Raw genomic sequence first — 18,067 nt, forward strand, 5'->3', positions numbered from 1 at the left:
GAGCCCCGAGGAAAGTCGGTACTACTACTCCTCAGGTCTTGTGAAAGTGAGAGCAGAGCGGGAGAAGGGAGGAGGCTACAGACGGCATTAGAAAGAGAAGGGGGTTATGTTGAGCGTTTGGGGTGTTTCTTTTTCTTTCTTTTTTTTATGACATACACAGCCACGGTCTTGGAGTACAGCCCTGCCGTTACCCACGCCCACTGGGCTCTGTGTTTACTTCAATTACTCACTCCATTTCCCCTCTAAACTCCACCCGCCGCCCTCAGCCCCAACCCCTTGCTCCACATACCACAACGCTCAAATCACACCTCCCTCCTTTCCCCAGCACTCCATCAATCTGGCCGCTCCGCCGACCCTTCCCTGTAAGCCCTTCTCTTCTCCCTTCTCTTCTCTTACGCCCAAACCTGGAAGGCGAGCAGGAGCGCAGCGGACAGACTAAAGTCACTGTGTTCCCCCCTACTTTAATCCAAAACACATTTTTGCACCCCCACCGCAACCAAACCAAAGCTCCGTTCTCTCTCTCTCTCACGCTCCTTCTCTCTCCCTCAATCCCTCTCTCTCTCCCTCTCTCTAAAAGTGACAAATGTTTGCCGTTTCTTTTATATCACTTGGAGCCAGCCAAGCTGCATCCGCTGCTCTTACAGCGACTCGGCCAAAAATAAGCCCACTCGGGAACCTGGCTAGTGAGAAGGCAACTGACAGGTGACTGAATAGCCCCAAACCTTGCTCTGAGTCAAAACACCCCTCGCACTTCTAACGTCTAGAATGCTTAACTAATCTATGTACCAGTGTTCGTTCTCCTGTAAGCAGTCCGATCGCAAGCCCTATTTCCGTTTTGAGAGTGCTTTACAACATTGATAAGCATTTGGCATTACAGCACCTTGTTTCTTTTGCTGGTATGTATGTCATTTTTACACCCCAAAGAATGCTAATTAAACATTACGTATTCAATTGGTCTACAATAGTTCAGCAGTGACACTGATATAAACATTGTTAAACATGAATAGTAGTGACGGTCTATGTATTTATTTATTATATCAATAACCTGTAGCTTCTGTTAAAAAATATATAACTGTTACATATAAAATGTGTTCGGAAGGGCCAGGAGCATGATGGCATAACAAATTAAGATTCTGAAACAATGGCAAATGTAAGGGATGGAACAGTCAGGAACGTAGTAAACAACTTCCCGCGTGCCCCCTCCCATCAATCCCCTCCCCTTATTCCCTCCCTCCGTGCACTGCCTCTTTCACTTTTGCACACGTTGTTCTGCTGATATCCTCCGGGCAGAGGGAATTGGACCGAACCCACCCCCACATCATTCACAGAAGTGCTGGAGCCCAGCAATCCCATGTTATTTCCAAAGACAATATCGCGCGAGGCTGGCAGGTAGCGCATGGCCGTTCCTTGCATTTGCCTAATATAGAACAAAATCGCAATCACTAACTGCAACAATACAGAGACGGATATATAGATGGGATTGAAGGCGAGGGAACCAAATCGAGGATACAGCCTGAAGGGCCCCCGAAACTGGCGGATGTCAATCCAAACAGCAGATGCGTAACCATCCCTGAGACACTGACACTTTGCGGCTACGTGTAGTTTGCTCACTTGTCATTGTTGTGGCAAAAAGTGCATGTCAAATGTAATAACTCCTGCATAGAGTGGCATTTAAGACTTATATACCCGCCTTGTCGATGACAGGTGGTACTAGCAGTTAAACTTAAGTGGGCCGTTTAGTTTCAGCTTTGCCTTACGAGACACATCCACAGTTATATTTTATTATTGTATATAATTTAACAAATAACATACTGTAATGCAAGGATAAGTAACGGAAATATGGACAACTAAAGCCGAGATCACTTGGTTAATGTCCAACGTCAGCCCCTGTTCATTTTTGCATTGTATTTGTATCAATATTTATTAAAACAAACAATGAATCTAGTAAAGCATCAGATTACCTGTGGCTATGTTATGATAATTACAGCCGAATACACAAGAATACACCAAGAATCAATACAACTGTTAAACATTGTCACTCACCTCTACGATCGTTCAGAAACGGTGCTCACATTATTCGGGTATGGTTTTCTCGTCGTACGTGTCAACGTTGTGGCCACATAGTTCACTTTCCAAGTACTGATTCGTCCAAATCAAAAGATAAAAGAATCAGAAATGTCCAGCCGATCCCCAACATACTATAAATAGAGGCGCGTACTAGCCCCAATATGATCTGAAGCGACTATTAATCGCCCACGTATGCAAGCGAGTCTCATCCAACCGTCCTTTGAAGACGTGCCAAATAGGTTATCACATTCCGATGCACGGAGACTACAATATAAACTGTAATCGTATAAACGGCACGTTTAAGATGGAGACACAAATAGCATAGTAACGTACGATACACGTTTTGCTATCCTGACACTCCAATCCGAAAGTTGTGATGGAGTAGGGGGAATGTCAACACGCTTCATTCCCCAATTTATTCTCATACAAACACAACAAGATGTCAGGACTATGGTCTATCAAGGATGGCGTTGGCAATCATCCCGTGTTATAACCTGTGTGTTTTAAGGGTCTGTTTGGGTTATTACATGATAGTAGCGATCATTCGTCCAATAATAGACTGCTTGCTACACAGTATCAATGGCATTCGCGCTGGCTAGCAATCCATGCCTATGCTAACATTATACAATATAGACTGGATGTACCAGGGCCAGAGTTGCAATCTATATTGTATGCACAATGCAGGGAAATTAGTCAAATATCTTGGAGCATTGCAATACAACCAAATCCAGCATAAATGACAACATCCGATGACTAGAAACTCGCATCTCCGTCACATTAGGGACTCGTGCTACTGGAGCGCAGCTACGAGGGCTAACGATGCAATATTGTGAAGCCTAGCGCTCTAGCCAGCCGAGCAAACCACATAGACACGTAAACAAAGGTGCCAGACAATTGTCCTGTCTAAACCCATAAAGTACATGTAATAATATAGTGTCACGCGTATTTATATAAGATAAATTAATAGATGCAGCGCTGTGTCATTATTAAAAAACACGAACTGTCAACAAAATGGCGGCTGCGTTGAATCAACAGAGACCCGAAATGGATCGCCTCCTATTCCTTCACCCTCGCCCGAAATTCTATCATCCTTACAGAAGTTGGTATCCGTAATAACTCCAAGAATCTCCAAAATCGTCATCGACACTGGGTTAGCTGGGCGTAGATGTGTCAGAATGGGCCTTGCTCGTCAATCGGGCCTCCATGTCTGCTCAGCCCGTATCGTTACTGTCAGTACAACACGGGCATTCTCAGTGTGGAGGGAGGGAGGGAGACGACGGAGGGGGGAGGAGAACGAGCCGAGGCGGGTGAGCAGGGCAGATGTCGGTCGTGTGGGACAAATTGGAAAATGTACTGGTGTTAAAAGTGTGACAATATCTCATTACATTTTCATTACCCACGGTCCATGGGAAATCTAATCTGAAGTACACGAAGGTCTCCTGTGCGATATTATTCACGTGTGATGCATTGAATTTGTAATTAACCTTGCGTGGGGAAAGCTGGTGGCAACGGTTCGCGCGCTTGTGGCACTGATGACCCAGCGTCACGTCTACCGTCCCCCTTCCCCGTCCGCAAACACACACCCAGGATGAGAGGATATTCAATTATACATTCAAACTGGTTTTCAGACAGTTTCAACATAGCAGTAAAATAATAAAAATAACAAACCAGATTTGCATCATTGTTCATAGGTCAAGCACATCTTAATTCTTAAAGAGTTTAGAAGCCCCAAAGCACCAGATATGCCTAGAAACAGTATAGGAAATCAAATTTTATCTGAAACATTTCCGTTCAGGGGGAAAGAGAGCAGAAGAGGGCAAGATCACAGTTAGGATTTAATAGCAGTTTTAAGTAAAGGAGACAACACTGACCCCAAGGTAGGTCAAATTAGTTTTACGACTGAACTGCTGGGAAAACACTCTTACCCAGAGCTTTGGTACAAAACGGCTACTTCATAACTCAGTAAATTCCCCATCACTCTTGGCAGTCACTGGTGATTTAGTGGTGCTTAGTTCCTCGCGTCTGAGCATCTGAATCATCCATGTAAGCCAAACGGTAGACCCCAGTGAAACAAGGACCGACACATCCACAACATCTTTTCACCAAGCACTGTATTGCTGTGTACTCTTCCGCCACATAGATAGCAAGGGGTAGGAGGCAGCGTGGCTTTTATTAAAATAAAAGACAGAGCTTCTTGTAAACATGAATACATGACTGAAATGTCTGCGAGTTGAGAGAGGCTCGTTCTTATAGCAACACAGGTTGATCTATGTTAATACTTCAGTGAAAACGTTGACGGAGGCGTTGTGACAAATGGCCGTGTCTCTTGAAAAAACGCAATGCGTGTGCGTGGCGTTCAACCAGGGCTGCGTGGTTCAGATGGTCTGCCTCTCCGAGGGCTCGGGTCTGATAGAGGGGGGGTCTGTGGCCTCTGACGTCGGGGGCAAGCTGTTGTCAACTCCGTCCAGACTTTTACGGCATACCGGACACGTGTCATGCTGCGGGGACGTGAAAACTCATGAAGAGCAAAACAAACAAGGCAGCGATAGAAACAGCACCACAATAACACTACACACCACCCTAATGTGACTGTATCAATTAATGACGACACCAACGTTAGTGGACAATAATGCAATTATTACCAACTGGACTGAATTTAATCAGATGATATTTTGACACTGAAGTGACACTATGGTGCTAGCGTATGTCAAGCTGTTTGTGTAACACATATGCTTTACGATACTTACCAGCTCAAGCCAAGGTACTATACAGTCACTGTGGAAATAATGTAAACAGGGAAGTTGCCTGACATATTCTCCTAAAGAATAGCGCTCACAGCACACTGGACACTCCAACCGGCATGCTGAAAGAGAAGGGAAAGAAAGTTAAAAATGTTTGTTAAGAAGAGGTGAAAAGATGTAAGGATGGACGATCAACATTGTTTTGTGTGTGTGTGGTACATTTCATCAAATCATGAGATTTCCATAACAACGGCTATAAAACATGTCCTTATTGCTCCCTGCAATACATTCATATCCCATGTTAATGCTTTTGAGTAGCCGATATTTTGGACCTGTCATTACCACACATTATGTCAAAATATGCTTGAATCAAGTTAAAACACAATATGCCCCGGAGTTCCTCTTTGTTCTGCATTTCAGTCATTTAAACATCCTTCTCTGCAGCCACATCAATTGGCCTTGCTGTCTGACGCCCACACGTCATATGATGATGTCAATGTCACTGTCACCCCCCTCCCCCCACCTGTTTGTTCCTGAGAGACGCTGACGGTTGGCAACGATGAGATCATGTCCTTTTCTGCGGGGGGAGGACCAGTGCCCTCCAACTGACCCAACAGCTAAGGATGGAGGGAGGGGTGCGGCGGGTATTGCAAGGGACAGAGAAATAGTTGGAAGTGAATGAAAAGATGGTGCAACAGCAAAGAGATGAAGAAAGATGTATGTTTATAAGACACAGAAATCATCACAAAAAAAATTAAAAAACATAGGCAGTTTGTATGTTTTAACATGAACAGGAACGCCTTTATTCAACACCTTCAACAAGGGGTATATGGCCAGACGGCAATATAAACCTAAAAATACGTGTGTATGTGTGATTACCCGAGAGCATAACACTAAAAGATAAGGAATAAGAGGAGTCAGTCAATATATAATGGTCCAGTAATAGCCATTCAAATAGGTTCTGCGCAGAAACAATTCATTACTAGTATTCTAGAAAAAGAGAATAGCTTTGCTACCTTCAGTGTCCTTAATGAAATTCATACCATTATGTGATACGATGAGATTCTAAGGTCAAGACATAATGCAAGAAACATATGTAAATAGTCAAGGGGAAATGTGAAAATGACAGGAGGGGCTGTGATGGTGGTGGTGATGGTGATGTGAGGGGCGTATATGGTTGGTCTTGCTTTTCTTACTCATCATGTAACTGCAGGAGGTTTCTAGACAGCAAAAACTTCACTCACCTCTGTGATAACAGAATCTAGACCTCCCTGACCCCAAGCATAGTCTCCTGGGTTAGAGTGCAATTGGAGCATAGAAGAGCTGAACAGAAATAGAGACAGACAAGTTGGTGTTATTAAGTATATAATAATATGCTTCAAGTAATGAAAGGGGAAGGTGTAAATTGGGGAGTAACGATACACACCTTTTTTTATTCAATTAGCAATTTTCAGGTTACGATTTAGGTCATAAATAGCATACATATAAAATAAAATAGCGATGTGCTTTGAAAGACAATGTTATGAAATAAAATGGAATGTAGATATCTATGCCTGTCCAATAGTAAAGATGAGAGAAGCAACAACTATAAGATTTTACATTCCTATACACTACTTTCTGCCAACTTACAGGGACGCCGAAGCTGAACCTTGGTTTCCATTGCTAGCGAACAAATTAGCCAAGAACTGCTGAACAATCCTATGGAGTAGAAAGAATAGAATATGTTTAAAAAATAACATTTGATAGGTGAAATGGCCAGTTGGTTGTCAAACAAACTGGCATTTTGGGTTATTCCCTACATTCAGAAAAATAATACCACTAAACAACTGACATATAGGTATGACTACGTTAAAATATCCACAAGCAATAGACTGATGCAAAGTGAAAGAGGATGAGTCATTCCCTGGAAATACATGAATGACTTGATCAAGTCATTATGTAATTTCAGAATGAGGTATCCTCATAGTCGTTTTTCAAAAACACGTTCGGTAGACTCTGAGGACATGTGACAAAGTAAAACCCACCTAAATCTACCCAGACCCTTTGAGGATATTTGAAGCAGTGTTTCCCAACCTTTGGGTCTCCAGACCAACTTCTTGGGGTCCCCTGATATGAAGATGGGGTATATTTCATGGTACACTTTTTATTAAAATAAAATGTACATTTAAATTGAAGGGTAAAGGCCCTATTGAACGAACAGACTCATGTTTAATTGTCCAATTCGCAATTATGAGCAAAGAACCGGGCAATTAATATTAGGATCAGATGTTCATAGGCTCTAAACGATGTGTGGGTGGGGAAGCAGAATGCTGCTAAAAGGTTAAGGAATGTGGATGCAAGAAGTTTCTGACCTACAAATGGGGTCAATGGTCGAACAAGGTTCGTAAGCACCTCTTTATGGTTACGTTTTTTTGTCCATCTCAACCCACCACTCAACTGCAGGCATGTGGTCTGGTCGAGATGACCTCCTCTCCAACCCAGGTTGGTGGGAGGTCGGTTCAGTTTGCCCGCTATCTGTTGCCGCTGTAGACGCCTCCTGGGAGAGAGAAGAGACCTCGGATCCCCCCACCCGCTCATCAGCGGTGACTCCGTGGCCTGGGCCTGTGTCGGCCACAACGGGATCTGCCAGGAGCGAAATATGCTGCCTCAACAGCAGCTGCCACAACATGAACAGGGACCAGACATTTTTGTTTTTTGTTTATTTTAGGGATGAATAAATTTGTTATAGGTTTGTATTTGTTGCTTTTGATAATGCTTTGTGTTGACCTACTTCTGTCAACAGGGGGTTAGCATCTTCAGTGGCCTCTGTCGTACTCTGCGTCAGGAGGCTGGAGAGCAAGATCAAATGGAGTTAGCTCTGAGAGATATACAGAGAGGGTATATGCAGCCCTAAAGAGGAGCAGATCAGTTAATGGTAGGCTACCTTGAGTCTTCGTCCACCTCCTCCACGAAGCCAGATTCACACCGGGGACATGTTAAATCCTTCCAAAAAATATATAAAATGAAAATCCAACATATCATGTGTAGCCTCTCCAACAGAAAAAGATACACGCGCGCGCACACACACACACACACACACACACACACAGGAACGCGGATGCAAATACACACGCACGCCCCCCCCCCCCCCCCCCCCCCCCCCCCCCCCCCCCCCCCCCCCCACACACACACACACACACACACACACACATACACTACACGCGTGGCTATGCCGGCCTATAAAAGCGTGTCACAGTAATGTGGTTTAAAAGTGTCGTTTGACAGCGTGAAGCCATTTGGAGCGTGGGCCAGCATGCGTAGTATGCGGTGCGCACCTCCTTCCCCTGATCCTCACATGTGTTTGACAGTTGACCAGCCGTAGTGCTTCTAAATATGGCAACGGCACCAACTTGGATCGGCTGATTGTTCCCGACTAATGTTAAATCGTAAAACCATAAAACCGTTATGTAGACTTTACGACATACTTACAGCTAACGTTATTAAACGACGCCTGTTCATACCAAATGAGTATAAATAGTTTTTAAATGGATCCAAGTTAAGCTCACAGAAAATAACGTACCTACTTTCACGTGAATGTTTTCAGAGACGGAGCTTACAAACTGTTGAACGGACGCGTCAATTAATGGCCAGACTATAGAATATAACGTCGTGCAATAACACTCCGTTTCAAATGAACTCACCGGGAGTTTTGGTTCTGTTTCCGATTTACAGCAGTGGCAGAAGAACCGGTGTTGTGGTGTCGCTGCTGCCTCCGCCATCTTCACAGCACCGCCACCCTGTCACTGACGTCCGTATGGCGGCTGGTCTCCGCTCGCCGACACTTCTATCTCCTAACATTATCTGCTGTATGAACAATTTGTATTTCATGTAGTCTTAAAAAATACGGACCAATAGGGTTTAAACATTTTAAAAGACCGCTATGAAGACTGTATCGAGTCATGATTTATTATTGAGTCCGTATTTTATGAAGTTGTAAATCTTTGGGGATTATTATACACCATTTTTAGTCAGTTACTACCCCCCGTAAATGGCGTTAAATGACAAAGTATGTAAGAAGTTGTAAAAATAACAAGTAGTTTTCTTGTATGTTGGGGCATACTGTACTAGGGGTCGCCACTCAACCAAAATGGAGACCTTGTTCAGATCATTTGATCTCTGCAAACTGACAGGAAATTATTTTCAATTTAAATTATTCAGGTCAAAAACGGACGCAACATTATTCAGCATGTCATCTCTTTATTCAAACAAAAAAAATGCATTGTTAGCAATCTTTAACAACCATAATACATACAAACAGCATCAACGGAAAAAATACAGATATCACAACAAAAACGACAGGTACATTAATATGCAGTTAGACTACAACACATTTTGGCAATATGGTACACAGGCATTCTCTTTTGGAAAAAATAATAACGGAACATGTTAATGTGTGCACGGGCAGCAACGTAGTGTTAATATCCAAAGAAAGTTAAACCTTATGGATTAAACATAATTACATCACAATTCAAATTATTCATTATCAGCCTTTGGTTCTTATAAACACAGTTTGCCATACTAACCAGACGCAGTGTAACAATTTCATCTTAAAAAGGAAAAACACCAAGGCTTTATACTACCTTGCTTTACTTGGCACCCATTAAACCCTGCATCAATAAACAGCGGTCAAAAAAACATTTCTGACAATACTATACAACAGTCTTTTACTCCAATCTTAAAAGCGTATGGCTTTCAAAATAAATATTTTAAAAGCGTTTAACACCTCTTTTCTATCATTGCTGCTGTGATTCCAGTTGTTTTTAAATGAATTGCATGACCACTTGCAAACCTCGTCCTGTACACGGTTACAAAACACACACGACTCCAGCAACGACCACTCGCTGCCCCCAAAGGGGCAGCATTTTTGATCCTACACAAAAATGCCAAGGACCCGTAGGGTGGGAAATTCAAGGGGAAAACTAGATCCCATGGGCAGCAGATCAAGGGCCCACTCCACACTGGACCTAAGCACTCTATTTCTTTGTCTCTGTCCCCCCCCCCCCCCTGCTCTTTCTCTATGTGGCTCTATCGAGGGCCAGCGAAGGCCCCCTGGGCAGCGTTTGTAGCAGCATTGCGCACAACCTGATTGGCCATCACTCCAGTGGCGAACTCGGCCTGGGCCTTCTGGAAGCTGGCATCCGTCTGCCGGTACATAGAGTGTACCTGTGGGAAGGAGGGAGAAAGGAAAGGGAGTTGATACACTGAGCAGTTGTTCACGGTGCCAGGCCCATTGTGTGTGAGGGCAGTGTGGGTAACTGATATGTGGAACGTGAGTCAGGAGGCCATTCACTGGACTGTTTATCTGTTGATAGCTTTAAGGGGCGACCGCTAGGCCACAGCTTCAATTAATAGGACGGAGCATGTGGAAAATGTTCCCAAAGGTAGATTTTGCTAACAAAGGCTTGGAGGTGTTGACCAACAGCATTGATACATGTCATTTATGAGCAGGTAGGGGTAAGGCTCCTTGCTCAAGGATGTTCACAGGGAGGTCATGGTCATTAGGAATAGCACACAGATACAGAGAGGCAATGGACTCTGTATCAGAATATCCCATTTTCATGTTGTTGGTTTTTTGCTAAGTAAACCAATTAAAGCTATATGGAAAGGTAACTTAATATTTAATATTCCAAAATATATGAAGTTCTGCTTGACAGTGGTTTCCTCAAATCAATGTCTTAATCAGTGGAAAGTGGGCTGAATGGGTTAAAAATAAACATGACGATATCCTTGGGCATAACATGTCCATGTCTGAAAATAAACTTCAGTACCTTCTTAAGCATGACGACCCCCAAGGCTGTTTGAGCCGTAAAGAAGATGGCGTTGATCATCATGATCACGCCAACTGGAACGCTGGTCTTCAGAGCTGCCAGACTCACGATCCAGCCGCTGCCGAAGAGAGGGAGAGACAGATGGACTCAAGAGCATGTTGACTTGGACGCAAATAACCCACCGGTTGTTTACCTGGACAAAAATAATCAGCACGAGCTAATCAAGTTTCTGGAATTACATACCAGGGATGCATTGAGACAAACTTTAGTAATGGCAAATCCCCCGCATGTGCAGTCGTGAAGTTTTTTCACCTCACGCAGAATAATAAGGACTGTTATCGTTATATTAAACAGCGACCGCCGCTCCAAGATAGGGCATGTAATTGAAAATAAATAAAACGGTAAACATTTGCTGAATAATTATGTAATTTGAATAAATAGTTTGATCGTAAGATCAAACTAGATATGGAAGATAAGAGAACAGAAGATGAACTTTAACTTCAAGTTAAGATTTTATTTTCTATCAGGTCATGCCAGAAACACTTGCTAGGTAAAAAATAAAAAGCTGTTTCTCCAGTTTAGATTTTTTGTTTTGAATGTTATCAGCCTCACTTTTAAGTCAGTGCGGCTGATAACGTGTCTGTTAAAGGGCTACATGTAAATTAGGTTTCCAAGAGTGTGCTTTGCCCAGTTTTATGATGAAACTCAAAGTCCAGATTTACATTATTTACTCAAGCCATAGGCTATAATCAGGTTATCTGTGACTATTTTAACATTTCAAGAAAGGGTTTTGTGGTGTATGTTTATATGAGGCATTTACAGTTGATATCTCGGTGGAAAAACCGTATCACACATACCTGAACCCCCACCCTGGTATCCCGATGGTCATGATTACAAAGACCACAACTTGCGCAAAGAATATGAAGAAGAACGCAAAGAAGTTGAAGGAGCTGTCAGTCCTAAAAGGTGCAGTGAAGAGAAAAAGGTAAAGATGGCAAAGAGAAAACACTTCAGAGCAAACACTGGAAAGGCAGATATGATATGCTTACAACTAAATCTAAATTGGTGTTTGCATAGGCTGACAAACGGTTGTCGTGTTTGGCCATTTCGACAGTGTACAACATAGTCACTGCGATGCATGGGCTGTCAGTTTAATGAAGCAAATAATTAACTACCATCCAAGTATCCTTGTCGTCCCAAATTGAGTGACCATAGAAATGCGCATAATCCCTCACAATCTCAGCAAGTCTTCCTTTTGAACTGGTGTCCAATGTGGAGCCATTATGCCCATGCAACAACACCATTTTCGAATTTGTTTGCAAATCGGGGCATTAATGGTTAGCGATGGCACACACCTGAAGGCTTTGTACACAGGCCTGTACCAACAAACGAAGGAGCAGGGGGTGAACAGAAGAGCCCACAGAATGGCTAGTCCCAGGCCAACCCCGCCCTGCGGGTCCACGATGAACATTGCCAGCGACGAGACAAGGTTGAAGAGCAGAGTAGCAGCACTGACTGGAGGGAGGCCCAGAGAACATGGAGTAAAAGAGGAGTACCAAGAGAGTCTGTATGTTTTCTGGATAGTTAAACACTACATTGCAGTTATACATGGTAGAAGTTCTTCAAAGGTCAATAAACGTAGAAATGCATCCCATTATCTTCCCATATCAACATCCAATACCTGAGGTAGTGGAATAACTGATGCTAAAAGTGTTTGCATCAGTTGCAATTTTTTGTTTTGTTCTAAATATGAATTGTCAGCCTTTTTTAGACTTCTTTTTATTTTTTGATTCGGATTTCACAACCATATCGGTTTTGCCAACACAATGGAAAGATAACATATATAGACACATAGATGTGTGTCCATGAAGATTCCTACATCAGCTTTAAAGAAGGTTTGCTTTGACAGTAAGATGCTCGATACTTTGGCCTGGGGTGCAACTGTGAAAGTACATAGAATCTCATCTCGACCTACACTATATAAATATATCACCCTTTTTGGTGTAGGTCTAGCCAACCTGAGGTATGTTTAGCCTAGATGTGATGTTCATAAAAAAAAAAAAAAAATTGCAGATCACCCCGGACACATGATGGAAGAATATGATGGGGAGCTTAAAAAATACATAATCTGGGAAAGGTTGCAAAGGGAGCAGCTGTGTATTAGGAAGTACATACGGTATAAATAAATAGCTTTACTTTCTAAAATTACTTTGAAAAATAAGATGACGGACAAGGGATCCTAACCAGACAGTTCCTACCCCCTTCTGCACTCCAATCATGACAACAAGCTCACAACAGAGAGCAGAAGTGACAAATTGTTGATTCATCGCCCTGCTCCTTTTCCCAGATTGCTGGCAGTAAATGCAAAATGGTGAAAGTGCACCAGAAACACATACATCTCATTTGATTTGAGATCCGTCAACTATATGAGGAACAACTCCCAACAGGCCACCATAAAAAAGTCAAAGGAAGGTTGCAAATTATAGTAATTTATACTACTTAAACTATGAATATGAAAGTTACATATTTAATACATATTGTAGGTATTTTATATGCCTTGGAGGACAGGAGAGTGAAGACGGAGAGAAGGGGAGAATGACATGCAACAAAGGTGGGAATCAAACCTGGTCTGTTACAAGGCTTCCCCTCTACAGGGTTTGCACACTAGTGGCGGTAGCCACCAGGCTCCCCCATAAATGTAATAGCGGACGAAGAACTCACACATCCAGAAGTAGTACATGATGGTGACAGTGCGCTGGAAGCTCTGACTGATATCCAGGCTGATGTCCTGGTAGAAACATGGACCCAAGGGGCAGAACGCCGGCAATGGCGGCCAGTTGTTCTGGCGAGCTGTGGTGCCGCGAGAGACAAAAAGGTCAAAGTGCGAAGGAGCATTTTATCTATTACATTTAAAAATATATATATATATATATATATATTTTTTTTTTACATACTATTTATCTGAAATGTCAAGTAATGAAACTTGATTTGAACGCACTGTTTTACTTAGAAAGTCTTCCAGCTTACCAGTTATATAGTGTTTATATATATATAGGGCTTAATGAGGTAACATCAAATTTAGAGAGTTCCGTTTTAACCTATAGTATTGAGGACAGTGTCCAAAGTTTAGACATGTCATCAAATCCTTGTTACTTTTTCTCCCAAGTAATTCCCCTAAAAACGAAAAATATGTGTCTTTATCTCAAATTAAAATGGTGCCGGAGAATATTTGCTAATCAGGATGTGACTCATCAAACTGTAAAAAAATAAACAAGGATTGTATTATACCCTTGAATGGTAGAATCCCATCTAAGCAGAACAATCATGCCTTCAAAATAATGTTAAGCTGGACATATTTGCTAAATTACAAGATAAATCATCTGTTCCTCCTAGTTCCTCAATTTCTTATTAGGTAGACATGGCCAACCAAAAGTCCCGTATCCGTACCTCTAACAGACATTGCTGTATTTCTCGCCCTCGACACCTCAGGATGACATCATTTTTATAGTTGGCGTAGCCTCCTACTCATATTTGCCTTCAGTTGTTGCTTTGCAGTGACATGTAATCATGACATTGACTGAAAGGGGTCCATGAAACCAACAGAGTTCAACCAACATTGTGCAGTACACATCCTATAACGCCAAGGACCACCACGGCGCGACCCCTTGCTTACAGGCTCCAGGTCCGAGGCCGTGGGACTCCAGCTCCCGCTCCCTCTTCTCCAGCTCACGGGCCTTCTTCTCCAGCTCCCCCTGCTTCCTCAGGAGCTCCGCCGTGGTGGCGTTGACCGCCGCCTGCTACAGACCACACGCCACGCTTCTCCGTCAGGGGGCAGGCAGCCCGACCGAGGGCCGCCGATGGCTAACGACGCTCTTTGGCCATTTTTATCGAAGCAGGAATCCACAGATGGGGTATCTAGTGGTGAGGTTCATATTGTGCGAGTGCGTGCATGCGTGGGTCTTCGCTTTGCCTGAAAATTATTTGGGATTTGTGTGAATGTTTTTGCTCGGCTCTGTTAAGAACATAGTGTGACTAAGGCCAACTAAGAGTAATGGTTTGACTGCAGCGCCACAACAGAGTTGTTTATGGAGGTTTCCTTTGTGCTGAGATTAGTTGCGCTAATAGACAGATGCCAAATGGGCTCATATCTGCAATGGGCATGCTGCTACGCTTTTACTCCATTCGTCTCCATGGTTCGCCAAAACAGCTTTTCAATTTTCACCATAATTAATTTAATTACAATCAATCAAATGTTAAAATACCCACACACATAAGTCAAGCGCCGAGGTCAACGCAGTGAACTTATCTGTTGCCATCTTATGACGTAACGGTCCGGAGTTGACCCATCCCGTGTCCCATGGGTTCAGCATGCTACGTACCTGGGAGGTGTAGGAGCCGTAGTTGCGAGCCTCGGTGGGCGTGGCGCGGCTGGGGGGGGTCGCTGCTGGGACAGGGGGGGGGGATGTGGCTTCATATGGCGGGGGAGGGGGCTGGAGAAGTGAGCTCAGTGATTAGAAATTAGTATTATAGCTATTTTATTTATCTTTTTGTCGGATGGATGGGCCTTCCCAAGGGGATAAGAGGCCTGTGGATGTACAGCATAAAGATGTAATGAAGGCAAAATATCAAATATAAGAGCATTTGATTTAAGAGTCGTTTTAGGTGGTTCTTTGTCTTTAAAATTTGAATATTCCCAAGGATCGTGTTCTTACCCCAGTTTTATTGTCAAAAGGATTATAGAGGTCCAGTGTGGCATATCCCGTGTTGCTGCTATGTTGTGTTACTGCAGGATCCTAAATAAGAAACCAGAAAACGCAAGAAATGTAAGCTACCATATGTACATTTATAGTTATACTAAGGTGTATGCATCATAATGTATAAGGCATGAGACGTTTTCTTCATTGGCAGGCCTACGTAGTTGGAATAACATAAGGGCGGATCAACCACATCATATGAGCAACAGCATGCATGCCATTATATAAATATGAATGACAATACCAGAATCATGTCTTCCATCAACCAATCAGAGCAACACTTACAAATACAATTAGATACCGCAGTCTTTTTAATACTGATCACCTGGAATGGGTTGTGGTCCTCGGATGGTTCAGGAAAACTTGTGTACTTCGACATCTTGCTTGCAGTCAGCGAAAACGAAACTCTGCAGACAGCGTACACGTCAAAATACTTGGCGATGCTTACCGTAAGTAAAATACAAGACCCAATGCCTGCCAGGAAATGCTTCTGATAGACTAGTTATGTGTCGTTTTTGTCTATTACGAATGGCATATCACCAATACAAAATATCGACATGAGATTTTCCTTGCTACCGTTAGCATACAGTTGCTTTTTCGCGTAGTAATATTTTCTTTGGCACAATATATCTAATCTGACAAGCCAAACTCCACAGCTAATCCTGTTTATTTATCTAACGTATGTCACGTTATCGTATATTAGCGTTATCCCTCAAACGTACGAATGTGTTTTGTCCAGAATGTATCGTTTTCAAAAAACAAGTGATCCAGGAAGTAAACCATCCCTGTCACATGACCTATGCGGCAAAGAAAGAAGCACGTGGCTTCCGAAGGGGCGTGGTCATATTGGTTCCAAAGAGATCACAACAAGTCATGGGTCAGATGATCGCCAGTTGACTGTCATTCCGAATAAAACTTGGCAGTGGCAGTTAGATCCTTACTTAGCAGTGGTGGTTCAAAGACGATAGCCATACGTTTTAGAAGCACAAATATCGAGCTAGCACACTTTAACTGGGCCGAGGATATCCACGTAATGGACTGATCCCTGTGGGTGTGTACGTCTACAAGAGTTTAGACATGAGTTTCACTAAGGTAAAGCAATAGTTCCCTTTCATTCTTCATACAGGTAAGGCGTAGGCAAGGCAATGGTTGACGTTAAGTGCTAGTGGCGCTGAAACTGCCAGGCGCAGAAAACTCCAGAGGGCACTATATTGGTGCGTGGGTAATTGTGTTTCCATCAACCACCTTTTGGTCCATGATTGACTGTTAATCACGGCAAATTATTTGCAGGTGTTCGCGCAAACAACGAAATTAATAGATTTGTTTTTGGGGCAAAAAACAGCACAATGATTTAAACCTTTTTGTGAACAATTTTCGACGCAGAAGTAGTTTACAATAGTGGTGGTGTGCACGATAGGTTTTCTCTTCACGGGGTCACATGGGTGATTAAGGGGTCTTATGACGGAGTTATAGAGTGCGTGTCCTTAAGGATCTGTTTATTTTCATGCCTTTTCGGCAATGGTACGTAGCCCGTTAAACCAATCCCTTCGCTCTCCCGCGAACTAAATTATGCCATTCCGGATGTAAAATGCTTGCAAAACGTTTTATGTGGGGAAATTAGGTGATCGGGTGAAGTGGAGGAACTACTCTAACTACTACAAGAACATCTATGAGAATATTAAATTCCATCTCAATTATGATAGGCCTGCCAAACATGAACTCGTTGTGCATATATGTGTGTCTGGGTGTTTGTCTATGCCTAACAGGCAAGATTGGGTTTTTGTGTCAACACAGACATAGCAATTATTATGTACAAACAATCAGGAAATACTCGATTTCCCCAGGAGTAAAATGACTGAGAGTGACTTTGATTTAGTTAAACACACACACACACACACACACACACACACACACACACACACACACACACACACACACACACATAGAGTTCAACATGACCTGAGACCACAACATTAGAAAAAAAATGCTCATGGCAGAAGACAACTTTCAATCCAAAAATGTGTGTTCATTTAAAGGGGACATATTATGAAAACAACACTTTTCCTGGGATTTGGGGTGTTTTGGGTCTCTGGTGCTCCCACACGCATACAAACTTTGAAAAAAGTCTGTAGACTACATGGATTTTTTTGAGTGAGATATGCATTTCTGAAAGTACCCCGCCTAGTTACCAAACGAGCGAGTCAGTTTCGGCGCCCCCTCCTACGTAGGAAGGGGGCACAGTTGAATATTACCTCACCACTTCCCCACTCCCCTCCAATCAGAGCATAGCTAAGATTTTGTGGACCAGCGGACGAGCAGCTCCGGCGGGGGGGACTCGGCGGCAGCTCAGCTCCGGGAGTACAGTACAATCTCTTTTTCTGCCGGCGGCACGGCCGGAGCTGCCGGACTGCCGCTGAAGCTTCGGCGGCGGCCGGCAGCTCCGGCGCGGGGAGCTCGGCGGCAGTCCGGCAGCTCAGCTCCCGGAGCACAATCCCTTTCTCCTCCATGTCGCGGTTCATGGACTTCAGAGAGTCAAGGCCAAAGTTCCTTTCCTCCAATTCCTCTCAACCATGGCCGAGATATCCCCCACTACGAGTCTTTACTTGTTGTGAAAGTGCCAGAGGCGTCAGACGCAGTCTTTAGGATTCATAATATCATCCGAGGCGCACATAGCTTTTGGCCGTGATATTAGATACAA

At 43.3% G+C, this 18,067-nt stretch overlaps 3 protein-coding genes across 6 annotated transcripts in view; all 3 read right to left on the reverse strand.

Moving 5' to 3' along the window:
• Positions 1-3,295, reverse strand: part of ash1l (ash1 (absent, small, or homeotic)-like) — a 31,884-nt gene extending 28,589 nt beyond the window's left edge. The window contains exons 1-2 of the mRNA XM_079749052.1: positions 3,163-3,295; positions 2,044-2,139 (exon numbers count right to left, since the gene is read on the reverse strand). The gene's annotated coding sequence lies outside the window, so the exon portion shown is untranslated. The remainder of the gene's footprint in view (positions 1-2,043; positions 2,140-3,162) is intronic.
• Positions 3,296-4,025: 730 nt separating this feature from the next.
• LOC307084607 (E3 ubiquitin-protein ligase RNF115-like) lies at positions 4,026-8,572 on the reverse strand. The gene is made up of 9 exons (XM_079749048.1): positions 8,489-8,572; positions 7,732-7,790; positions 7,579-7,636; positions 7,238-7,464; positions 6,438-6,506; positions 6,053-6,131; positions 5,332-5,425; positions 4,815-4,930; positions 4,026-4,565 (listed from the first exon to the last, which is right to left on the reverse strand). The coding sequence occupies exons 1-9, from the start codon at positions 8,564-8,566 to the stop codon at positions 4,443-4,445; spliced, it is 903 nt and encodes a 300-aa protein (XP_079605174.1). The 5' UTR covers positions 8,567-8,572; the 3' UTR covers positions 4,026-4,442.
• Positions 8,573-9,035: 463 nt separating this feature from the next.
• Positions 9,036-16,153, reverse strand: scamp3 (secretory carrier membrane protein 3). Of its 4 annotated transcripts, XM_079749045.1 has the most exons (10): positions 16,092-16,148; positions 15,695-15,776; positions 15,328-15,408; positions 14,995-15,105; positions 14,289-14,412; positions 13,337-13,465; positions 11,971-12,130; positions 11,473-11,574; positions 10,616-10,733; positions 9,036-10,010 (listed from the first exon to the last, which is right to left on the reverse strand). In XM_079749045.1, exons 2-10 carry the CDS (start codon positions 15,746-15,748, stop codon positions 9,873-9,875), a joined length of 1,017 nt encoding a protein of 338 aa, XP_079605171.1. In that variant the 5' UTR covers positions 15,749-15,776; positions 16,092-16,148; the 3' UTR covers positions 9,036-9,872. The 4 variants fall into 4 exon arrangements, with proteins under 4 accessions (XP_079605171.1, XP_079605172.1, XP_079605170.1 ...); XM_079749046.1 differs by having other exon boundaries at positions 14,289-14,409; positions 15,695-16,153; XM_079749044.1 differs by having other exon boundaries at positions 15,695-16,153.
• Between the last annotated feature and the right edge of the window lie 1,914 nt (positions 16,154-18,067).

The sequence above is a fragment of the Pollachius pollachius genome (assembly GCF_949987615.1).
Source record: "Pollachius pollachius genome assembly, chromosome: 13".
Classification (NCBI taxonomy): domain Eukaryota; kingdom Metazoa; phylum Chordata; class Actinopteri; order Gadiformes; family Gadidae; genus Pollachius; species Pollachius pollachius.